The following is a 25,573-nucleotide window of genomic DNA, read 5'->3' on the forward strand; positions in this document are numbered from 1 at the left end:
GCAGCAGGTAGCCAGGCAGGTTGTGCTGGCTGGGGGTGTGCATGCTCCCCTCCCCATCTGAGACTGCCCCAGCCACCCCCCTGGCAGGAGCCCTTTTGGCAAGATGGGAGAGGGCTGAGCTGTGCATACTGGGTCTTTTTCCTCTTCCCCTGACAGGGAGGGAAGGGAAAGTGCTCAGCTTAGGCCTTCCTTTTGCTCCTGGCTGTGGAGAGGAGGGCAGAGGAGGATGCAACAGGCTGTGAACTTTCCCCTTATTCCCTCAGAGTCAGAGAAAGAAGAGGAGCAGGGACCCCGGTATGTGCAGCTGCAGCCCTCCCCCAAAATGCCACCCTGGCCTCCCCACTCTCGCCCCTCTACCTCCAAGCCTGGGGCCCTCCACTCCCAGCCCTAACTCCTGAACCCCCCACATTCCTCTGCCCTGGGCCCCCTATGCACTAAGTGCAGCTGTCCTCTCTTTTTGAGCTACCTCCCTGGCCACCCGACGGCACATGGCTGTGCCAGGTCTTTGTGATCACTGACAATGCCCTTCCTCAGACCCAGGCCGAGTTTTGCCAGGCTGGAAGCTGAAACCACTTTTCTTTCACCGCTGAATAAAAACAGATTTGACCTGGAGGAAGTGAGAGGCAGGAAAGGCCAGCTGCACGCAGGCCCATCGGTGCAACCTCCCCATCTCAGACTAGAACCTCCCTTTGGTACTAAAAACGCTTCATTGTTCGGCTGCGGGACGGAAGCCCGGTGACTCCGCAGGAGCAGTGGCTGCTCTGCTCAGTTTCAAGAGCAGACCAGCGTCAAGGAAAGATTAAGAAGAGAGCTTGAGGTGGGTGGGAAAGCCAGTGAACTTCACCCTGCACGAATCCACAACACGTCCCTCCAGCTGCACGAAGCAGAAGGGATAGTGACCGCCAGGGGCGGCCCATGAGTATAGGCAGACTCGGCGGTCGCCTAGGGCGACCCAATGGTGATGTCACAGGGTGCCCAATGATGTCGTCACGGGGCGCCCGATGATGATGTCACGGGGCGCCCAATGATGACGTCACGGCCATTGATGGCCATGTAGGCAGGGGTGCCGATCACGCATTCCGCCTGGGGTGTCAGCTGCCGCAGCCGGCCTTGGACCGCTCCTGTTGACTGCACAACAAGCCTGCTGGTCAAACGGGAGCAGGTTTTACTCGGGAGGTCACATTCCTGGGCCTACTACTAAATGACAACCAAAACCTACAAATGGTCTGGTAGCACTTGACAGACTAACAAAACATGCAGAAGGTATCATGAGCTTCCATGGGCCCACTTCTCCAGATGACCGGAGTTATGAGTAGGGGATATGAAAACTCAAAATAAATAGGAGAGGGGAAGGAGAGGGGGGAGAAAAAGAAAAAAAGGAAAAGGGGGTGGGGTGAGACAAGGCATCATTAAGTATCTGGAGAATGGGTACTTAAACCTAAGCAGATCAAAGTAAATAGATAGATGCTAAGACCACAGCCCCGGGGCTCATGGCAGGTAGCGCTTCTGGGGCGGAGCGAAACAAGAGTATTGTACTGCGCCCCCTGCTGCTTCCCATGGGTGGCTCTCCCAGTTCGTTGCACATCCCTCCGGCCAACGTTTTCAGACCTTGCCCCCGATCTCTGGGTGCCCTTCTTGAGATGCCCGGCGAGGTCAGCTGGGTGCCCGAGGCATGGGCCTTCCCAAACTGCCTCTCCTGGCCCCACCCATACCCAGCCCTGTGCCTTGCTCTCCAGAGCTCCAGGGCCAGGGCAGGCTGGGGACACACCACTTGCTGGCTCTCCAGGGCCAGGGGAGGTTGGGGGGGGGTGATACCCTGTGGCCGGGAGGGGCAAGAGCCAACAGCCACATTGGGGACGTAGGGGGGAAGGCTGGCCAGAGGCCAGCAGGCTACGGGGGTGGGCGGGGCTGAAGGGGGCTTGCTTCCCCAAGCCCTGGGGTCACCCACCACCCATGTGCCCAGGGATTCTGGAAATTAAGCCAATTTGAATTTATGACACCAGTTTTTGAAAATCTTAGCCATTAAATGCGTAGCCCCAGCCCTCCGGGTATGTAGGGTTATGTATCCATCTGGGTGCTCCTACACCGCCTTACAGCGGGGAAAGTAACTTACAATTTCTTAAAGGTCCTGTCCTACTGCAACCGGGGTCCCTGCCGGCTCTTTTAACAGCTCAGCCAGCTCTTGCTGGAGCCGCACACTTTCACCTCTGGAAAGGGCAGTTGCCCCCGGGTGCCACGCTAAGGGGGGGCGCCTATTTAGTCCCCCTCCGCTCTCCCTGTCATCCTTTGGCTCGCCTGCTCCTCCTCCGCTCTTCACCACTGGCTGGAGTCTCCTCCCTGCCTCTCCGCCCCCAGCCCAACCCTCCTCCATCTCCACCGGCGGGTTAGTGCGTGGTGGGGCCCGGCCCCAAACTGGAGGTTGTGGGGGAAGATGTGGTACAAGCTCTCCCCACTCCTCCCAGGGTCAGGCTGAGCCGTGCACAGGTTTCAGGCCCTGCAGTGCAGCTGCGGGGACAGGGGAGGGGGGACGCAAATGTTTCCTTTGCCCCCAGACACATAACCCCCTCGCTACGCTGCTGCTTTCAGCTGCTATGGCTACTAGATGACAAGTCTCACGCTACCGGGGTACAGGTTCCCTTTCAAGACTGAATGGTTAGGATTCTACAAAGCGATTTGTCTGATCGCTAGTTGAAGTAAAGACCCTTGCTTCCAACACCACAGATGATATGATGGGTTATGGATTCTACCCGCCGCCTGAAGACTCTTGAGTCAAATCAGCCACGGCAGAAGTCCCAGGATCCAGTGACAAAGGGCCCTGTTTAAGGCTCAAAGAGCGTTCTTCTCACCAAGGCTGAGTAACAGATGTTACCTCACCAACCACATCTGGCAATGGACAGAGCCAAACATTTCAGACAGGTGCCAAGTGCCCAGTGGATATTTATGAACGAACACACCCACCGCAGAGGAAGTTTTTTCCCAGCCCCTTGTCAGCTAGAGGTTGGCTTATGCCTTGAAAGGTTGAAATGTTTGTCTGTTTGTATTATAAGTAACATAACCATGGATTGTTCTCTTGGCTTCAGTGGCATCTTGTGGCAAGGAGTTCCACAGGCTAACTCTGCACGGCATTCAAATCAACTTGTGAAATTATGCACGAGCCTGCTCGGTGCAGCCCCTGCTGAAATCAACCAAGGTTGCATGGATGTTGAGCACTGGAATAACTTGCCTCACGAACTAATAGGACAGATCTGCAGACTGGCTGGGGTGTTAGTGTATTATGTATAAAGAAACAGATGCAAGGGGGCTTTGCAAAGCAGAGAAATGGAGAACGCCCTGATATTTTGCATAATATGTTCTTGATACTGCATAGATCCTTACATACCGGGAGTAACAAGACAGACTGGTGCAGATAAATGAGTTAAAAGCAGCCATTGGTACAAAGTAATGGTGTAAAGTGCCGTTAACCCAGCGGTCTGGCATCGCATAGGCTCCATATGTGAAAGCACAGCCTATAACACAAACACACTACATTACGGGATGGCATTGATATAGACTCCAGGTCACATTTAGTTGCTTACTGGCAGGAAAACCGGCAAACTCATAAAACCACTTTTGGGAACTGAATAGAGGCTGGGTGGAGTTTTTCAACTAAACCATCATAATTTGGCAAAAAATCAATCAATCAATGTAGATTCTGTGACACCAAAAGGACCCAACCAATTTGTGCCAGTTTTGTCAAATTGTTAAGGTTGGGAAAGAGTCCAACAATCAAGGTTTAATTTCCACATTTTCTGAAACGAAACATTTCAATTTAGAATGGCTTCTTTCAAAGTTTTCCATTTTTAGGAAAGGGTTTTTTTTTTCCATTTAAAATTGCTCCAACACAGCCCAAAACGTTCCATGGAATGAAATGCTTCATTCAACCCCAAATGGAACCTTTGGGATTTTCTGGTTCACGGGGACCGTTCTGTTTTCCATTTAATTTTTTTTTTCAGAATTGCCAATGAACCCAAAACAATTTCGGTTTGTTATTTGTCATGCTTCAGACTTGAGGATTTGGGCAAAAACTAGTCCAGAAAGAACTCACGCTCCAAACTGAAATTGACCAGTGGCTCTGGAGGGAAACGGGCGAGCCTTTAGGGATGAACACGGACAAGATACACTGGAAATGACCCGAGGGAGCAGATTTCTAGCCCTCAGGGGGCTGTTTGAGACCAAAGGGGCCTGAAAGGGACTCTCTTTGGTGGAGAGCCTTATTTGGCATGGGGGTGACTTACTAACCAGGGGCAGGCCTCCTGTGGGCGGAGTTGGGGTCAACTGATATCTCTAGGGCTATGCCAATTTACAGCAGCCAATGGGGAGCTGCCTGGTTGACCCAGAAGGAGAATGGTGTTCCCAAAGGCCCAGCTGTTAACCAGAGCCGCACCTGCCCCAGGCACACAGATCCAGTTGGGGAAGGTGTCCAGATTCCAGCACTGAATTCTGTGACAAGCGCCTCCCTAGGTACATCCTCGGAGACCCTCTGCCTCATGTCTGACTCGCTGCCCTCTTGCCACATGGGCGCTCAGGACTTACCCAGGCTGTAGAGACTCAGGGCTCCGTAGTCAAAGAAGTAACAGATGTGGCGGGCGTGGGCAGACATGGTGCTGAAGGTGTGGGCACAGCTGGAGGTGAAGGGGTACACGCAGACCAGCAACAGGTAGACCAGGAAAGGCCAGTGGTAGGCGTCGCTGCAGAAATCCAGGGAGGAGGAGAGCACCAGGAACCGCCACACGAAATACCTGAGAGGGCACAACTGAGGAGCGCGCAGCCAAGGGACTAGAGCACCCCCAGCAGGGTCCTCGCAAAATCAGATCTCGCCGACTCCCCACATCCTCCGAGGTTCGGGAGTTCTAGACCCAGCGTTGCGTTTCAGTTCGCACCGAGGCAGAGAGGGGTGCGCAGAACTGAACTCAGGATTTCTGACTCCCCGTACCCCTGCCCTAGATACCCATCCCCAGTTCCCACCCCCATTCTTCTGAGAGCTGGGAACGGACCCCAGGAGTCAGGCCCGCTATCCTGCTCTACTCACCAGACTCCCTCATAGGACAGCTGTGCAGTACCCAGACACATAAGAACAGCCACACTGGGTCTGACCATCCAGCCCAGTATCCTGCCTTCTCACAGTGGCCGATGCCAGCTGACTTGGGCTCACAGGGCTCAGACTGCAGGATTGTTTCATTGCAATGTGCACTTCTAAGCTCAGGCTGAAGGACCGGCTTTAGGATGGGAAGGAGGGTCCCAGACTGTTCCCTGTGAGCTGTGCGCTTGGGCAGCCACCCGGGAGAGAGGCCAATGCTGCCCAGATGATTAGTAGAGCAGCCATAGCTGGCAGCAGGTGTCTCTACGGGTGGTGCACGTCCACACATGCCTTGGTGTGATCAGAACAAAATTTATTCCGCACATGGATGGGAAAAAATTAAAGGGAACATTGGTCCCACACCCCAGGCTTCAGCCCAAACCAGGAAGTCTACTTCACAGTGAAACAGCCCCAAAGTCCCACGAACTTGAGTCAGCTGGCCTGGGCTAGCCCTGGGCTTTGCTTTGCTTTGTCAAACGGAGCCCCAGAGAAATGACTCCTAGTTCCCTGGTCCGGCCACTAGCCCACCCTGCTCCCATTGATGGAACAAAGTTCCTTCAAGAGTTAACACCTACTTGGGGACCCTGTGGTAGTGGCTTCCTATTGTTTTTTGGGTAAAGGGCAGTAGGCACAGCAGGAAACGTTGGGGCCCACAGTCAACTGGTGTGAAGATGGTGATCAGTTCCCTAAGGGGATGACCTGCGTTGGTAGCCTGAACTAGACTCTGAACTAGACTCTGACCTAGGCGGTCCCTTCAGTCCCGTCTCCTAGGTAATGTTGCAAGAGGCGGGGCAAGCTTTGGGTTGGTATCTAGGCCATAGCTTGGCAACCCCCCCCCCCAAACCAAGGGTGATGCCGCAGCAGTGAAAGGTGGGTACTAGGTGGGTGGCAAAATAGTTTTTCTGCCCCCGTCAAAGTCCAAGGCATCAGTGGATTTTCCCATTCAGAAATGGTACAAAAAAATTTAAAAAAAATTTCAAAAAAACTTCAGGTCGATAGGAATGCCTTGTTTTGAAGATTTTGGGGGGGGTGGTTTTGATGAGGAGGGGGTTGATTATCATCACTGGCTTTATATTTCTTAACTGTAGGGGTAGGGTTGGGTCGCTCCAGATTTTGAGTTTGGAAGGTCCTGAAACAAAACTGTCTAACGTCCTCAAAAAAAAGTGTGTGGAGGGGAAGTGGATGTGCAAATAACGTCCATTGAAATGGACCAGGAAGAGTTGCGACCTCTGGGCCTTTTCCGACAGAGGTGTTTAGCTGAAAGATTCCCCATCAGCTCTCATAGGTTCCCTATCTCCACTGAACATGCCCATGCCCCCAACCAGGGTGGGCATTGCCCCACTACTGAACAGACGCTTTCACACAGCGCTGCCCGGTCAGTCACTTACCAGGTGGGAAGGAAGTGTGTCCAGATATTTACAGTCTCATTGGTCATCTGGAAGGAGCTCAGGATGCAGTCCAAGGCTGAGCTCTTGGGGTGGCGGTAGCCCGATATGATGCCATCCTCCCAGAAGATCTGCCAGGGGAGAAAAGCCACATGGGTCATTAGTTCATCCCGGGATGTGTGAAATCAGCATTGGAACAGCCCCCTGTAAGAGCTCCACATGCTTTTCACAGGGGGTCAGCACCATTTCTGTTCTTCCTCCATTGTACAGATTGAGGAAACTGAAGGACAGAATGGGGAAACTGAGGCACAGAAAGGGGGCAGGGATTTGGCCAATGTCACCCAGTGGATCAGTGGCAGAGCTGGGGGAGAACTCAGGTCTGCCACCCCCCACCCCCGGCAGAAATCTGCCTCCCCTGCCCCCCTTACTCTGCTCTTGGTGAAGTCCAGAGGCAACTCCCCCCCCAATCACACACACACACACACACACACACACACACACACACACACACACAAGCTCCTGTGCTGGGAGTGGCAGGGAGCCCCCCTTTGGAGGAGAGCAGCGGGGCGACCCGTGATGCAGCCTCCGGCGCTGGAATCGCTGCCTGGGAGGGGCAGGGCTGGGTTTCTGGGAACAGAGCCTGACTTATGCTCTCTGCTCAGAAAGTTCAGCCGGGGACAGGGAGCCTGGCCTGCCACCCACCCTGCCTCTTCCATTCACAGACATTTCACTCACTACATTTCATGCAGGGGTTGGGGGGAGGTGCTAACCCAAGTGCCTGCCAGAGACCATCCCAAAGCATAGTGGGCCAGATCCACCACCAGCATCAATCAGTCCAGTGGAGTGACACCCATTTACACCAGCCAGGCATCTGGCCCCAACAGCTCCATTTTCACCATTGGGGATAAGACTCTGAATACGGAAGACACAATGAATCCGAACAAACAGACTAATAGCAGAAAGATGGCAAACCCCATATGGTTCAAATCAGCAAGGTATGTCTACACTACAAAGTTAATTCGAACTAACAGACGTTAGTTCGAATTAACTTTCATAGGCGCTACACAGGCAAACCGCTAGTTCGAACTTAATTCGAACTAGTGGAGCACTTAATTCGAACTAGGTAAACCTCATTCTACGAGGACTAAGCCTAGTTCGAATTAAGTAGTTCGAATTAAGGGCTGTGTAGCCACTTAATTCGAACTAGTGGGAGGCTAGCCCTGCCCAGCTTTCCCTGGTGGCCACTCTGGGCACCACCAGGGAAACTCATATGCCCCCCTCCCGGCCCCGGAGCCCTTAAAGGGTCACGGGCTGGCTACGGTGCCCATGCCAGGTGCAAGCCTGCCAGCACCCAGCCAGCAGACCCTGCACCTGGCACAGCACGAGCCAGCCACCCGCTGCCACCCAGCCCTCCTCCTCTTCCCGGGACCAGGCTGGTGGCTCCCAGGAGCCTGCCCAGGGCTGCAAGAGGCGGGCGCCTGCCTGGTCTAGTGCGGACATCGTGGACCTCATCCACGACCTCTGCACTAGGCACAGGAAAGTGGACGTCTAGGGCAGGATAGCTGCCAGCCTGACCACCCAGGAGCAGGTGTGCATGAAAATCAAAGTGGTCCACTAAGACCCCCGACCCTGAGCCCTGAGCTTAGAACGGCCGTACTGGGTCAGACCAAAGGTCCATCTAGCCCAGTAGCCTGTCTGCCGACAGCAGCCAACACCAGCTACCCCGGAGGGGATGGAACGAAGACAATGACCAAGCCATTTGTCTCGTGCCATCCATCTCCAGCCTTCCCAAACAGAGGCCAGGGACACCATTTTTATCCCCTGGCTAATAGCACTCCATGGACCCAGCCTCCATGAATTTATCTAACTTCTCTTTAAACTGTGTTATAGTTCTAGCCTTTACAGCCTCCTGCAGCAAGGAGTTCCACAGGTTGACTATTTGCTTTCTGAAGAAGAACTTTCTGTTATTAGTTTGAAGCCTGCTACAACATTTGCGTGTCCTTGGTGGTATTTGCAACTCATCCCTACTTCCTGGAGCCTGGATTTCATTTAACCTGCCTTCCCCATATCACGTATAAAGATGCTAAATAAAACTAATCCGGGTCCCTGCACTTACACTCCCCCCAACTCGATAGTAGATATCGGTACATGCCGTACTGTATGCACCAATTACATGTAGCCTCCCAAAGTTCTGTCCGTGTTGTACTATTTAGCCACTAGATGGCTCCACATGCCATAGAGAGCTCCGAGGGTGGGGGAAAGAGGGGTAGGTGAAGTGCCTGGTCAACAAAGGAGACAACGCTGGGACTTGTTCTGTGTAGAAGGTTGCCTGTTTTGGATCTAGTTCCTGCTTAAAGACTGACTGAGACTGCACAGATCAGGACATGGGATTAGGGTGACGTAGGAAATACTCACACGAGGTACTTGGTGAACTCTGAATATCTGAGGCAACTTTATCGTCAGCATTTTCAATCCGAGCAGGAGAAAACAATAAATATTAAAGGTGCAGGTTGATGGATGTTCAGAAGAGCAAAAATGAAGCCCACAGAGCCTCAAATTCTCCTAGCTGTCTTCATTCCTCCTCTCTAGCCCCTTGCTAGAGATGTCTATGCAAGGGTCAAACATTTGTGTCCTGGAAAGACATTGCAAATAAAGGGGAGAGAAATCAAAATACGTATCATTGCACAGCGACACAGAAGGAACATACAGCCTGCCTGCACCTGGAATTGTAGACTAAGGCTCAGCATGTCCTAGGCCCTCTCCTAACACAAAGGAAGTGGTATCCCCCGCTCTGTAGAGTTTATGGTCTGAAAGACCTCATAGGCTGGAAAGAAATCGAGATGCCTGGACATTGTTATTGCTTGTATTTCGCAGAATTGCCAAAGCAAAAGGCATGAAATGGAACAAAGATTTGGGGTCTGTTTGATCGGTCAGCTGGTTTCCGAGCATTTAGCCCAGGGGTTTTCAAACTTTTTTCTCATGACCCTGTTGGGAAAAAAATCTCTGATGCCGCGACCCAACATAATTTGACTGGAGTGTGGGCTCCGGGATGGGACTTTGGGGCGTAGAAGGGGGCTCTGGCTTTGGAGTGGGTCAGGACTGGGGCAGGAGGAGCTTAACGTGAGCAGCTCCTGGGCAGTGGGGGTCTAAGGCAGCTTCCTGCCTGTCCTGGCACCGCAGACCATGCTGCCCCCAGCAGCAGCCAGTTCCCAGCCAATGGAAATGTGGAGCTAGTGCTCAGGGCAGGGGCAGTGCATGAAGCCCTGTGTGCTTCCCCCACCCCACCTAGGAGCTGGGCCTGCTGCCGGCCACTTCTGGGGCACAGCCCAGTCTGCGGTGCCAGGACAGGCAGGGAACTGCCTTAACACCCCCACTGCTCACCTGACCCCCCTGCAGCAACGAGACCCAGGGCCTGACAGTGACCTGTCATTTGAAAACCGCTGGTCTAGAGTTCTCTCGCTTCATGACTTTAAGCTCTTCTTTTAGGGCTCTGGCCATCCCAGGGGCTCTCATGGTGAATTTCTGGGTGGCTTGAGTGTGGCCACCAGCTCTTGCCAATGGCCGCTCTGACAAATCCATCCCTGCCTCCGGGAGCTCTGCAGCCAGAATGAGGATCCAGAGATCCCCAGCTGTCTGTGGAGTCCCAGGCTGAGCAGGACAGCTGCCCAGGGGAATGCGTCGGTGCCCCCACTGACACAAGCTGCCTCAGGTCTGGTGCCATGGGCGCCACGTGTTCTCCAGGGGCGCTCCTCAGAATCCTGAGGAGGCTGCTCAGTGCAGGATCCCTGCTGGCAGCACAAACACCAGATGACAACAGCTATTCAGATGCACCAGCTGAGCCTGCAGGGAGGGGCTGCTACCCACCCCCCACGCTTTGGAGACTGTCATTGGCTGCACCTGAGAAACGCTGCTCAGGCCATGTGCCCTCTGTTATAGGAACCAGAGCTCGCAGGGCTGGTACACATCTCTGCTCCTTTTGCCCAGCTACTCCGAGTGGTGGCTGGCAGCAGTCAGGCGTGCCCGATGGGTTCCTGACAGGTCACCTGCTCCATCAATGATGATAAACTTTCAGCTGTGGGCATGTGCGCACTTCCCCGTCTACTGTATTAGCCACGTGCAATTAGTCAGCACAACAGTCTCTGATTGAGCCCCCGGAGACCACAAATCAGACAAGGATCAAAAGCACCCAGCCAGGTTTATTGCCAAGCAAAGTACAGAAATAGTTGTCAGCGAACAGACTTACCACTATGCATATGTACTCCATGACAACGGACTAGCTACACTGCAGCGTTTTTCTGGAAAAGCAGCCGTTTTTCCAGAAAAACGATACTTGCGTCCACACAGTCTTTGAGTTCTTTCGACAGAAAGCCAAAAGAACGCAGGGGGTTTTCTGACAGCGGGAAACCTAATTCTATGAGGAAGAAGCTTTTTTCCAAAAAAGTTTTTTCGGAAAAAGGTGTGTGTGGACCCAGAAGAGGGAGTTCTTCCGAAAGAAGAGGCCTCCAAGAAACAACACAGGTTCCCTGGTGGCCACTCATCCAGACTAATCACAACTTAAATGCGAGATAGTGTCCAATCAATGTGGATGCTCCCTTTCAAAAAAAGCACATCGCTTTTTCCTCGCACTTTTGCTGTGTGGACGCTCTCTTTCGAAATAAGCTTTTCCGGAAGATCTCTTCCAGAAACGCTTCTTCTGAAAGAAGCTTGCCGTCTAGACATAGCCTCAGTCAATAATGATGGTTCCAGCATCACCCCCTTGGCTGGACAAAGGCCATTCTCTGGGGTTCAAGTTACACCTCGCTCCTGACATATCAGGTTGCCACCTTTTGACATTGCGTTGATCCACCCGTTACCTTGTACATGGGGGTTTGATCACTGTCTAGCATGCTGTCAGTTTAGACCCTGTCCTGGGGCCAGTCTGTTCCTGTTATCTGAGGGGTGCGTAGTGGTACCCAGATGTTTCTGAACCAGGTGTTCTGTGACCATCCCTCTGGAATGTGCTTCTGGCCTGTGCCAAGTATCTCTAAGGTCTGAGTGTTTCTGTAATATCAGCCCTGTTCTTTCCAACCCCTGTGGGCTGGACCTGCCTCTTGCTCGCAGCTTAACTCTGCTCTATAGCAAAGTCTTGACCTCTGTGTCTGGGCCTCATACCTGGCCTGTGATACGTGGGCTTATGTTTCAGGCCCTCATCTTACTACAGTGGCAGGTGTTTGACCAAAGAAGGGAGCTGGGGTTGAGACGAGAACCCAACCCCCCTGCTCTCAGCATTGGCAGCGTGGTCCAGTGGCTAGAGCACTGGCTCTGGGAAGCAGTGTTTCCTAGTGGTTAAAGCAGCAGAGTAGGAGTGAAGCGGGGGGGGAGAACCTCAGGCCCAGGGGCCAGATGCAGCCCCCGGTGGCTCAGGGCACCCCCAGCATTGGGGAACCTGTGCTGGCACTCCAGCCCTCCTGCCGCTCTCCCCCTGGGGCTGTCACACACAAAATCTACTAGACTGGGCAAGGGGCATGTAGAAAGTGTCTCTCTCCTCAGTCAGGGGCCACAATGAGGGTTTTTTCCCCCCATTTCTCACTTGTGCACGCGGCCTCCGACTGATTTTTCTGTGGGTCAGTGGCTCCCGCCCAAAAAAAAGGCTCCCCGCCCTTGGAGTAAAGGCTCCGGGGGCTCTTTTCCTAGTGCTCTCTGGTGGACTCGCCACCCAGCCTGGGACAGGTGCCTGGGGTGCAGACTTACATTTAGGCATCCCCCTGTTCACGCTGCAAGGTCTAAGGGAGCTAGGAATGGATGTCTCAGGAGCCTGTGTCCCATACACTTTCCATGAGGCTTCTGCTCCTCACCCAGTTAGGTGAGCAGAGCAATGCCTAAAAAAACATAGCTGGGCCGTAGCCTCTCTGTGCTTCATTCCCATCTGTAGAAGGACCCCCCACTATAGAAAGGATGTGGACGCATTGGAGAGGGGCCAGCGGAGGGCAACCAAAATGATTAGGGGGCTGGAGCACATGGCCTACGAGGAGAGACTGAGGGATTTGGGTTTGTTTAGTCTGCAGAAGGGAAGAGTGAGGGGGGATTTGATAGCAGCCTTCAGCTACCTGAAGGGAGGTTCCAAAGAGGCTGGAGAGAGGCTGTTCTCAGTGGTGGCAGATGGCAGAACAAGGAGCAATGGTCTCACGTTGCAGTGGGGGAGGTCTAGGTTGGATATTAGGAAAAACTATTTCACTAGGAGGGTGGGGAAGCACTGGGATGGGTTCCCTAGGGAGGGGGTGGAATCTCCAGCCCTAGAGGTTTTTAAGTCCCGGCTTGACAAAGCCCTGGCTGGGTTGATTGAGTTGGGCTTGGTCCTGGCTTGGGCAGGGGGCTGGACTTGCTGATCTCCTGAGGTCTCTTCCAGCTCTAGGATTCTATGAAAGGAGGAGGAGGATTCTTATTGGTATTCCAAGTGCATTTAGAGAGCCCTATTCATGGACCAGGAGGAGCTAGCTGGCTGTGTTCGGCCCAGATGCAGAACACAGCTAGCCTTAGAGGCTATAGGAAGTACCCAGCAAGGAACAGGTAGGGACACAGAGAGGGTTAGCAGGACCCTCTTATCTTTTGCCTGCCTTTCTATTGAGGCGGACAGATATGGGGGGCCAGGACTGTCTCGCTGCGTGCAGCTCCTGGCACGATGGGGCCCTGATCTCCGCTGGGGCCACTAGATGCTACTGGTCATCACAGATTACAAACAGCATGCAGAGTGGAAAGAGACAGCATCCTGTTGCCTCAGAGGTCACTGTCCACCGGACACGTCACGATGAAGGGAGCTCAAAGAGCCTCCAGAATCGATAGAGGCTAGAAACCAGCATGGGCGGGTTTAGCTCATGGTCCCCTGACTCTCCCAGGAGCAGCCTGGCCCTATCCACAACAGAAAAAAAAAACCCCACCCCACACACACACACACACACACCACACCATCTCTCTCTCGCTCACACACACACCCCCCGCTTTGCTGGAAATCAATCCCCCTTTGTCAGTTTCGCACAAGGCTTCCATTGAATCCCAGTCATCTGCTTGACGTGACTCTCAAAAGGGCAGGGGCCGGAGGGAGCAGAGGCAGACGCCCAAGGTGAACGTTCGCTGCATCAGGTTTGAACAGAGGGAGAAAATGAGGAAGATCGGATTTGCCAGAACCATGGCCTGGAACAGGATGGTTCACGTCATGTTTCCCTTCTCCTGCTCTTCCCCTGCACCGGGGACTTCAAATATAAGCACCCGCCTACTGGCACAGGGTCCAGGTCTAGCTCTAGCTCAGTATTCAGGGCTTTGGTGGTGCAAAGTTGCTAGGGTGAGGATCTGAAATGACAGGTGACATTTCCTTCCCCCCGACTAAGTGTGCCAGTCTGTATCAACTGTGGCTGCTGTGTCCTTTGAGACCCCTTCTGGGCAGTGCTGCATGTCGCTCTGAATAGCGTTACCCCCAGCTGAGAGTTTTTTTGGAGGGGGGTGGAAGCGGAGCCAGAGGTGAAAGATTTAACATCTTGAAGATTTTTTCTGAACATTATCGTTTGTATCGAGGCAGGGCCTAAAAGCGCTGTGCAAACACAGACCAAAAAAGGCAACCCCTACCCCAAAGAGCTTCCAATCGAAGTCAGAAAGACAAGGGCTGGAGAGGGACGAGTACCAGGAGCAAGGGATCGGCTCGCCACAGCCTAACCGTTGTCAAGTTTCCTGTAGGCATCCCCACCAAGGAGAGTTTTCACATTCCAAGTGTAGTTTAAATAAAACATCATGGACTTCCTCATTCCTGGGGCTGGCTTGGCCCTGCCCAGAGGCCCGGTCAGATGAGAGAGAAGGGTAAGGAATCTTTTAATCCAGTTCCTCTAGGCAGGGGCCTATGCAACTCCCTCTTCATCTTTGACTGGACCCCTCTCACCCCACATCAGTCTCCTGGCTCACTTCCTTCCCTACCTCAGGGTGGGCTGGGAAGCTAAGACCCCGCAGGTGCCTAGTATAAGATTCCTGCTTGGCAGCTGCATCGGCCTGAGTTTAAGACTCGTGGTGCCTAACAAATTAGTTCTCTACTAGTTATTTTGCAGGTTGGACAGACATCTAATAGGGATGATCCAGATCAGTGTTTTTCAACTTTATTAAAAAAAAAGTACCCCTTTAAAAAAAAAGTAAGTACCCCCAGTACCTACAGTTTTCAGAGACACACAATTTTTTTTCTTCTATTGCAACACATTTGTTTAAACAACTTCATCGTAGCCAGGCGGGCGATGACATTTTTGGGTGTAAAAAGTACAAAAACAATAAAACGCTGTAAAACTTAAAACACAAATTCAGTTTGCTCCAAGTTTCAGTTGTGTGGACGTACCCCCCAGACTCCTCTTGAATACCCCTAAGGGTACTTGCACCACTGGTTGAGAAACACTGCTCTAGATCAGGGCTATTCAACTTTGGAAGCCCAGGGGGCCACAATGATACTGCACATGCTGAGGGCCGCAACTTAAGTGTGGTTGCATATACATGCAAATATAAATGCAAATAGCTTTTCGCACTGATGGGCATGAATACCAAGATTAAGGCAAGACTACACAGCACGCAGGCCCCATTTAAGTCAGTTCTGCTGATATTAAGAAAATGCAATATTGACCCGATTTCCACCTCTAGGACAGCACTTTTAATGAGCAATGACAGTCCAGGAATTTAACTACTAAAATGCATTTCAACAGAAGACCATTCTATTGACTCGTTTTTGGTTTTGGCTTCCACCCGTGGGCTGCATGTTGAGCCCTGTGTAAACCCAAACTGCACTGCAGGCTGCAAACCAACGGGCCGTGGCAACATGAGGCCCACAGGCCGCGTGTTGAGTAGCCCTGATCTAGATGCTGCTTGGTCCTGCTCTGAGGACAAAAGATTGGATTTGATGACCTCTCAAGGTCCCCTCCAGTTCTAGTGTTCTAGGATTCTGTGACTCTTATTTAAGGGTGATGTGCACAGATGCTGTGGTGAGGAGGGCCAGAGAAGACCCCGGACAGACAGCAGTGTGTGTAGGGCACTGGGGCTGACAGGGAGGAAAGCTCCTGTACTGGACAGAGGATGCAGTGATGGCAAAGTCCTTTCCCTCAGATCACCCCTCTGTTAAACAGGACACGCCCCCAACTCCCAGAAGGCAGGGGAGCAAAATTCACTAGCCTTTAAAAAGCATGTGGGAATTCTCAGCCAGTAGGTTTCACAGGTGGAAATGCGATTTCTGACAAGCACCAGACAAACTCTACCATGCAGAGGACATGCACAAGCTGCTTGAGAGAGATGCAATATGCTGCCTATGCTGGTAATTGTGACTCCTGCCACTGTAGGAAGTAACTTGAGCACCTCACACATTTAATCAGTTTATCCTGACAAAAGGATGCATCAGCCCCATTTTACAGATGGGGAAAACCAAGGCAAAGAAAGATTAAAGGCTTGTCTTCATTTATCCGGAGATAAATTTCCCAGGGTTTGATTTAGTGGGTCTAGAAAGCACCCGCTAACTTGACCTTCTGTGGTGGGGATGCTGCAGAAATTCGACCTCAGGTATATCCACCCCAGCTACTCTATTCTCGTAGCTGGAATTGCGTATCTTAGACCTCAGTGGGGTCGTTGGGTTAATTTGTATCTGCAAAAACAACAGAGGCACCTTACAGAGGAATGAATCAGGATCTTAACTGATTGCAAAGGCAATTTCCACTCTCTGGATATCCATATTTCCACTTCAACTGCTGTGAATAAGCATCTTCTGCCCTGGCCTGATTAGACTCATTTCCACAAGTACTCTCTTTTGTTGTCATTATGTGTGTGTGTGTGTGTGTGTGTGTACACACACACACACACACACACACACACACACACACACACACACACACACACACACACACACACACACACACACACACACACGGTACGTCTAGACTACAGGCTTCTGTCGACAAACAGCGTCTAGACTACATCCAGTTCTGTCGACAAAGCAAGCCACTTTGCTGACATGAGAGCGTAGACACAAAGGACAGTGTAGATGCAATAACGCCTTCTGTCTACAGAACTCTGTCAAGAAAAGGCGTTATTCCTCGTAGAATGAGGTTTACAGCCGTTGACAAAACTGCTGAGTTCTGTCGACAGAACTCGGCCGTAGTGTAGACGCAGGTATAGTTTTGTCAACAAAACCCCACTTTTGTCGACAAAACCCTGTAGTCTAGACACACCCATATACACAGGGCTCGACAGATATGCTTATCCACTAGCCTGTGGCGAGTAGATTTCAGCCGGTCGCCCCATTCACTGGCGGTCCGCACATGCACAATGCGGGTTTCACACATGCGCGGTGCGGGGCTGGCGAGTGCTTTTTGCTGTGATCGTCGAGCCCTGCATATACACACATACACACGCACACACATATATACGTACATATATACATACACATACACCCTGGCCTCTGCAAACTCCACTCTAATCCATCTGATGAAGTGCACTGCACTGTAGATCAAAATAAGATATGCAATTTGAGCTATGTAAATTGCAGATCTTATTTCAATGTTATTTCAAAATTTGGCGCTATCTACACAGCACTTATTTCGAAAAAAATCGCTATTCTGAAACGTCCCTCGCTCCTTATGGAATGAGGTTTACAAGGACGTCGGAAGAGCATGCCAGTTATATTTCGAAATAGTGGGCATGCTCAAAAGACGCGGAATAGCTATTTTGGGATACCCAGCCCTGCCTGCCGTCCAAGGAGGAAAAAAGCCAGGGGGAAGATTTCCAAAAATGCATTGAGAAATGATGCCTTGTAAAACAGCCTCTCTGCAGCAGGTGCTGCTAAGCCCTCCACAACTTTCCATCTTCAAAGCACAACTCCTTTGCTTTTGCCCAGGATAGGAGCCCAGGGCGCCAGGAGCTGCACAAACACAAAACTAAGACAGTCCCTGCCCCCCAAACACTCATCCCCTGGTCCCCATTGTGCTGGGTGTATTAGAAGCGCGCACGCGCACACGCACACGCACGCGCACGCACGCGCACACACACGACCACCTGAGTAGCCAGGGCACAGGGTGGGAGAAGGGAAGTGCAGGTTTCCCTGTTTTAGAGATGGAGAGGACTGGCCCAGCATGACTTGTACAAGGTAACACAAGAACTGGGGCTTGCAGCAAGGGCTGGAGGGAGACTTGGATTTGGGTTCCCGACCCTCCCTCCTGAGGGCAGAAGTCCCTCTGCCGGTTTAACCCTTCGCCTCCCTGCTGGGAACGAGCTGGGCTGGACTGAGAGTGTGACCCAATGCCACCATCAGCTCCCTGACAAAGTTAGGTGCCTTCAGGATGGCTCTCAAGCTGCAGCCCTGTCATGAACCACCCTGGGGCAGGCCCGCTGCCAAAGCACGTGGGTGCCGTGAAGGACAGCCCCGGGATGAGGGTGTTAGCCTGGGACGAAGGCTGCCTGGGTTCAATTCCCTGCTGTGTCACACACTCCTTAGGTGGACTTGGGCAAGTCACTTAACCCCTGCACCTCAGCTCCTGTCAGTGCAATCTTGCCATGAGCCTGGATACCGCACTGCAGGGGACTTTGCTGCTAGCCCCATCCAGTGACCACTTCCTTGTCTCCTCCCCCTCCCTGGTGGCCCACGGCTCCCAGGATCTGGCCTTCCCGCCAGCTCACTTAAACATTCCTTCCCCAGCTGGGGTAACAAAAGGTCCCGTAAATCTCTAAGCTAGATGCTGCAGTCCCCCACCCTGGAACGGCCCAGAAGTTCTGCTTCTTCGCTCCTACTCTCAGGGCCTGCGGTGTTTCTCCTACACGGCTTCCTCCCTGCACGTTTCCCCACCACGGCCTCCTCTTCCTGGAGACACTAGTAGCTCTCCATGGAGATCTCCCAGCTTTCAGGGCCTTTGCACGCTCCTTTTCCAGCGCCTCCTTGACTGAGTGCACAGCTGTGTTTATGGAGTGCTCCTGATTCTGCTCCCCTCCGCAGACACCGGGGGGGGGGGGGGGGGGCAGGGGAAGGAGGCATTATAACTCAGCCTCCTTCGCCTCTCCCGAAGATCACTCGGGAAGGTGAGGGAGAGCAGCTAGCTCCCAGGCCAGGCTGAGCCCTGCTTGCCATAAAGGTCCAGCCAGCCCATTGCATGGGGTTTGTCACACTGCCCCGCTTACCCAGAGGGTAGTGAGGATAAATCAATTCAAGGCCTTGAGGCTCTCCGATGCTACAATAACGGGGGCCCAATAAGGACTGTAACTTGACTTCAGAGTAACTATGCCAATTTACACCAGCAAGGATCTGATCCGGTTCCCCAGATGGAGAAACTGAGGCACTTAGTTTGGGGGCCGGGGGGAGGGGGGGAGAGACCTACAGCAAATCAGAAACAGAACTCAGGAATCCTGCCTCCCTGTCCTCCAACGTCCCATTTGGAGACAATCCCCAAGCAACAGGCTGCTGTTCCCTCCGCGGTGCACAGCGTATTGACTCAGGAAGGGGGGGGGATCCAATAGCTGCTGACAGGTAACAGGGAGGGAGAAACCCAAAGCTGGAGAGCAGAAGAAAGGCCAAACCTGGTCTGGAGATGGTGGAACAGGGATCCTTCAGCAGTTGCTACCGCTTCATGGTGTCCGCTTAGCGCTCCGAGCTAGCTCCATTGTATGGGGCCCTCCTGGCTAGTCCACTGTTGTGTTTTTCCCGTTTCGTTTTTTTTTTTTTTTTTAAACCACATTCCTTGGCAGAAGCGATGGAAAGCAGCCAAGGGCTCCCTCCGCTGACAGCTCCTGCCTATTGGCGGAGAGGGAAGAAAGGGCCTCTTTGCAGACGCGGAGATCAGGAGACAGCGAAATCAATAAAAAGGAGCTTTTGTGCTGGAAATATCCCATTACCCCCCCACCCCACCCCTTTACGTTTGAGTCTTTAAAGACACACTGCAGAGACACCCCCCCGCAAAGCAATCCATGTGCTCTCTCTTCTTGAGATACTTCCCATAGCTAAGAGTTTTAGCCTCAAGCATATACACTCACAATCCCTAGGGGCTTTCTGGGCTCTCCCCTACGCTACTTCTCATGTGCTACCTCCCATCCCATCCCCGCAGGGCGTGGTCCATCCACAGGACATTCTTGTAAAGATTGTCACCCCAGCTGTGCACACCCTGCTCAGAACTATTGCGGGAGGCTGAGCGGAAGGCAAATGCGAAAAAGAGGAACCGTGTTTCGAGCTCTTTGGCAACATCACGGTGCCCAGATGGTCCATAATGCTTACTCAGAACGATTTCTAACATGCAGATAGGGCTGGGACATTAATCATGTTCTCTTGAGCACGCTTCCCCTCTACTTGTAAAGGATTATTGTACCATTAACCGACCTTCCCTGAACACTTCACAGGAGGAGTTTGGGCTGGATCCTCATTGAGAGGTCTGTGCCATAGCAGGCTAGAAATGTGTCAATCAAAGGTGAGCTACATGGCTATAAGCAACCTGTGGGACTCTAGCAGTGGCGTAAGGCTTTTATTAATCCTCCACAAACTATGCTGAAAGCTGCCTGTAGTAGAAAGGGGCACCATGAAGCCAAGCTGGCCTGGGCACAGGGCTGACAGCAGCGGAAGGAAGGTGGAGATGGAGTTCAAGTGGGGGAGAGGCGGCAGGGTCCAGGGGCATCTCTCATCCTTAGCTGGAAGAAAGTGACCTGCAAAGAGACTGATGTGCAGAGAGGATTGCAAATGGGGAGGAGTTGCCAGCCCCAGTGAGGACAGAGAAATAATAGAGACACGTGGGTGCAATTATTAGTGACCCACACTTAGACTAACCAGTTCGTCTACACAATGAGTTACTGCGTTGCACATCGAAGTGTGAATCTACCTACAGAGTACCAGATTGCTACCTAGTAACATCCAGGGCGGGTGGGGGTGTCACTGTTACCGTGCAGGTAAAGTCCCTGAGCGCAGCCCGGCAGATGGCTGCTTCTGATGCTGCACTCTGGGACTTTCACTTGGGGTCAGCAGTGTCCATGTGCGACAAAGCTGGTGCACCACAGATTCACACGCTGGCTTGCCGGGCGTTATCCTGCCCTGAAGAGAAGCCTCTAGGCCCGTGGTCCGGGCGCTAGCGGGGGGGGGGGGGGCGCTCGGTGGGGGGGAGCGCCGGCCCCGGGTGCGTGGCACGGGGGGGGCGCGCCGGCCCCGGGTGCACGGCGCTTGAGGGTGGGAGCCCCGCCCCCGGGCGCGTGGCTATGGGAGAGGCCCTGACCCCGGGCATGCGGCTGGGGGGGGCCGCCCCCGGGCGCGCACATGTCCCCGCCCCCTGGCGCCCGGCCGGCAAATGGCCACGCCCCCTGGCACCCGACAACCTGAAAAGGTTGGGGACCACTGCTCTAGGCTCTACAGTCGCTACTGAAAACAAGATATTTGTCACTTGTGAAAATGTCTCTCTCCCCAGTCCCTGTTTCAGCAAAGTAGTTGGACATTAAGTGTACCTGTAAGAACATAAGAACGGCCATACTGGGTCAGACCAAAGGTCCATCCAGCCCAATATCCTGTCTGCCGACCGTGGCCAATCCCAGGTGCCCCAGAGGGAGGGAACACAACAGGTAATCCTCACGTGATCCCACTTCCAGAGAAACAGAGGCTAGGGACAACATTCCTACCTATCCTGGCTAATAGTAATCTCCATGAATCTATCTAGCTCTTTTTTGAACCCTGTTAAAGTCCTAGCCTTCACCGCATCCTCTGGCAAGGAGTTCCACAGGTTGACCATGTGCTGAGTGAAGATCAACTTTGTTTTGCTTCTTTTAAACCTGCTGCCTATGAATTTCATTTGGTGATCCCTAGTTCCTATATTGTGGGAATAAATAACTTCTCCTTATTCACTTTTTCCATTCCAGTCATGATTTTATAGACCTCTATCCTATCCCCCCATAGTCTCCTCTTGTCTAATCTAAAAAGCCCAAGTCTTTTTAATCTCTCTTCATATGGGACCCATTCCAAACCCCTAATTATTTTTCTTGCCCTTTTCTGAACCTTTTTGAATGCCAATATAATGCCTGTAAGACCCTCCCTGTTCATCAGCCCATTTAGGCATATTTCTTGTGCCTCACTCACCGGCCTGCTTGATCCATAAGGGATCCTACATTCCGTTCTGATCAACATGGGGATTAGAATGACAGGACCGGAACCAGACCAGAACATCAGGGAAACAAGGAAGGAATACTCCCTGGATTAGCTGCAAACCAGGCTCGATAAGGAGCTGTCAAAAGAAAGGGAAGTGTTACAGTTTTTTGTTTAAAATACAGTGCCACTGTTTGCCAAAGGCACCCAGGGCTCAAAAGCAGATAGTCTAAGAAACTGTAGAGGATTCAGAAGAGAGCTGCAAAAATGATTAAACTTCTGGAAAACCTGCCTTACACTGAAAGACTTACAGGAGTTCAGTCTATTCATGTTCTTGACGAGACGGCTAAGAGGGGACTTGAACACAGTCTGTAAGTACCTCCACAAAGGCAGAAGATACCACATCACAGAGGGCTCTTTAGCAAACAAAGGTACCACAAGATCCAATGGCCAGCATCTAAAGCTAGAAACAAAGAGTGCAAGTGTTTAGTGCTGAGTGCAATTAACCCTTAGAAGTCTCCCAAGAGTTGTGCATGGATTCTCTGTCACTTGGAGGCTTTCTATAGCACTAGCTCTAGCTCACCCACAAGATATGGGCTGGGTGCAGGAATCATTATATGCCATACAGGAGCTCAGACTAGATGATTCACAATGGTCCTTCCTTGCCTTCAGCATCTATGCGCTTCAGCTGTGACCTGCAGAACTAGCTCCTTGTTCACATCCTACAACTCACAACATCTGAGCCAAATCCTGCCAGACTGGGTCAGACCAAAGGTCCATCTAGCCCGGTATCCTGTCTTCTGACAGTGGCCAATGACAGGTGCCTCAGAAGGAATGAACATGGAATCATCAAGTGATCTTCTTCACACAGCATGTAGTCAACCTGTAGAACTCCTTGCCAGAGGAGGCTGTGAAGGCTAGGACTATAATAGAGTTTAAAGAGAAGCTAGATAATTTCATGGCGGTTAGGTCCATAAAAGGCTATTAGCCAGGGGATAAAATGGTGTCCTTGGCCTCTGTTTGTCAGAGGCTGGAGAGGGATGGCAGGAGACAAATCGCTTGATCATTGTCTTCGGTCCACCCTCTCTGGGGCACCTGGTGCTGGCCACTGTCGGCAGACAGGATACTGGGCTAGATGGACCTTTGGTCTGACCCAATACAGCCGTTCTTATGTTCTCCCTCCCGTCGCCCATTCCCAGCTTCTGTCAGAGGCTAGGGACACCATTCCTACCCATTCTGGCTAATAAGCATTGACGGACCCAACCTCCATGAATTTATCTACTAGCTCTTTTTTGAACCCTGTAAAAGTCCAGGTCTTCATAACATCCTCTGGCAAGGAGTTCCACAGGTTGACTGTGCATTGCATGAAGCCACCCAATCAAGCAGAGGGCAGCCACGGGGCGCATTAGCATTCAGTTCTTGTGCATGACAAATTGAAACCAAAAGGCGGCGAGCTTTTTAAAACTAAACCCGCTCCACTCTGATCCTTTGAGCTCCCTAAGCCAACCGTGGGATGTTACACAAGACATTTCAAACAGGCCTCTTGTCACGTTAAACATACTGTTATCAGGAGCCTTCAGTTCCTTTGTTTAGGGACCCAAGAGGTACAGTGTGGGCAGAGCTAAGATTCATGTTAAATGTGTCCACAAAAAATCCTCAAATTCAATTATTTATATTCAAGCCACGCTTATTTTGATAGGTGCTATACCTTGCCTGGAAGAGCTTACAGTCTCAATAGATCCAAGACAAACGAAGGCTGGGAAGGAAAACTGAGGCACAGAGGGAAAGGGATTTGTCCAAGGACACCTAGCAGGTCAGTAGTAAAGCAGGATGAGGAACCCAGATCTCCTAACCAAGAGGATGCTCTTTCCACCAGACCACAGCACTATCCTCTGTTAAACTCTCTGCACCCTGGTGCCTACACTCGATAATAGTTTGGTTGCCGATGCATCAACACTACCGTTGATATACACTGTTGTCATGATCTTGGTAACTAATTGACCATTCATTATCAGTGGGAAATAGGTCAATGGAGGAATGATAGGAGTTACTATAGAGAACTTTCTGGGTGTCTGGCTGGTGAGTCTTGCCCACATGCGCAGGGTTTAGCTAATCGCCATATTTGGGGTCGGGAAGGAATTTTCCTCCAGGGTAGATTGGCAGAGGCCCTGGAGGTTTTTCGCCTTCCTCTGTAGCATGGGGCACAGATCACAGCTGAAGGACTCTCTGCATCTTGGAGCATTCAAAGTATTTGAAGGCTTCAATATCTGAGACATAGGTGAGAGGATTATTCTAAGAGGGGTGGGTGAGATTCTGTGGCCTGCACTGTGCAGGGGGTCAGACTAGATGATCATAATGGTCCCTTCTGACCTTAAAGTCTATGAGTCTCTTGACATGCAAGCTCTTTGGGACAGGGACTGGCTGTTACAAGCATACAGCACCTAGCATTGGGGCCCCTACCCCACAATTTGCGAGGCATAACCACTATACAAATAGCCACAGGGCTTTTGGAAGGCAGCCTACCACAAAGGAGGGGCAGAATCAAGGACTGAAAGCTAAGCAGCCCATCACCCCGGTGAGCCAACAATCAGACCAAGAAACTGTAGCTGCAAGGAGTATTCTGAGGGCAGTGAAATCCTAAATCCACTGCTCTCCATGGGCCAGGGCCAGGGCGGCCCATAAAACCATGGCTTCCCTTCCCCTGCCTTTCCATGCGCACAGCCCAAGAGGTGCTCAGATTCTCTGGCCGCGAGTGCCGTAGACGACTTGCTAGAATTCGATTCTGGGGAAGGAGAGGAGCATAATACGTCCATGGCCCAGAGGGGACTCCTGATCGATATCACCAGCCAAGTTACTCCAGGGAGACGGGTGGGAAGCTGTCCAGGGTACAGCAAACAAAACCCCTATTGCTGCTTTGCAGCAGGATCTGGGTCAGTCGAACAGGAGCTCGCTGTCTGTATGGAACTAAGACCTGGGTGGGGGTGGAGGGTGTTTCCCAGGAAGCTGGGTAGTTAGTGCATCTGGAGCACCAGCCTTTGGCCTGGGGAAGGCCAGGCATTGTCTCCATGTGATTGGTCCAAGCCGACACACGGACCTTTTAAAACGCTGAGGATGCCGGAGCCATCCCCGACTGCCCCCTTTTTGTGTAGCGCTTGGCACACGTCATTGAGACGCAGGGCACGTGTGTGTTCTCTTTAAAAAGAAGCTGGCCAGCCTATTGTTCTGGGAGGAAATGGAAGGCCTGGTTCTCCTTCACACGAACGCCCCTTTACACCAGTGGCAGCATAAAGGAGCCTTAAAGGAAGCAGCATTTACTTCTGTGGCCACTTCAGTGGGCCCTGCCAGAGCACTGTAAAGTGGGGGGGGGGGGGTGTCTTACTGTGAAGGCCTTAAGGCAGCTGTGGAAGACTAGGCTGAGATTTTTCTCCCCCGCCCCCACAGCATCTTGTGGTTTCGGGAACCCAGCCTGACACACACCTTACTTTCAGCTGACAATCAGGCCTCTTCCAGAGGTGTCAGGCTCTCTCAGCTGCACACTGAAGGTCTGTCGCTATTACTTCCTTGAGAACGAATGGCCTGGAGAAACAGGACTTTTGCTACTGTTACAACTGTGTAAAGACACCCCTCCTCCCCTGCCCAGGCGAACAGGACCCTATTGTGTCAGACACTGCTCAGGCATGGTGAGAGCGCGGCTCTGTGGTGATCTAACCAGACTAAACAAAGGCAGTACCATTATCCCCATTTCACAGATGGGAAAACAGAGGCAGCATGCTACGGATGGGCTTATCAAAGAAAAACAGATCCCACCCCATCTGTGGCAGACTTGGGAACAGAGCCCACTCTGCCAATGCCCAGCCGTGTGCTTTACCCACAAATGCAAGTTGTGCTCCTAAAAGAGACAATTCCACATCCGCTTTGAACCTCCCACTTTTTGACCTGGCTTGGTATCAAGGCAGCGAGCTCTGGTGGAAAGGCTACATTCCAGGTCAGCGGCGG

General features: G+C 52.1%; 1 protein-coding gene across 2 annotated transcripts in view; it reads right to left on the bottom strand.

Annotated features, from left to right (window-relative positions):
• The window catches only part of PAQR6 (progestin and adipoQ receptor family member 6), a 28,827-nt gene extending 9,459 nt beyond the window's left edge, over positions 1-19,368 (bottom strand). Inside the window, exons 1-5 of one of the 2 annotated variants that reach the window (XM_006113911.5) lie at positions 19,048-19,365; positions 8,917-9,133; positions 6,505-6,632; positions 4,573-4,778; positions 3,380-3,506 (exon numbers count right to left, since the gene is read on the bottom strand). In XM_006113911.5, the coding sequence (XP_006113973.2) occupies positions 3,380-3,506; positions 4,573-4,778; positions 6,505-6,632; positions 8,917-8,967 (512 nt within the window). In that variant the 5' untranslated portion in view covers positions 8,968-9,133; positions 19,048-19,365. Of the gene's footprint in view, positions 1-3,379; positions 3,507-4,572; positions 4,779-6,504; positions 6,633-8,916; positions 9,134-19,047 lie in introns of both variants that reach the window. The other variant, XM_014568952.4, reaches the window with a different exon arrangement.
• Positions 19,369-25,573: the final 6,205 nt, after the last annotated feature.

Source organism: Pelodiscus sinensis, chromosome 22 (genome assembly GCF_052426305.1).
Source record: "Pelodiscus sinensis isolate ZL-2025 chromosome 22, ASM5242630v1, whole genome shotgun sequence".
Classification (NCBI taxonomy): Eukaryota; Metazoa; Chordata; order Testudines; family Trionychidae; genus Pelodiscus; species Pelodiscus sinensis.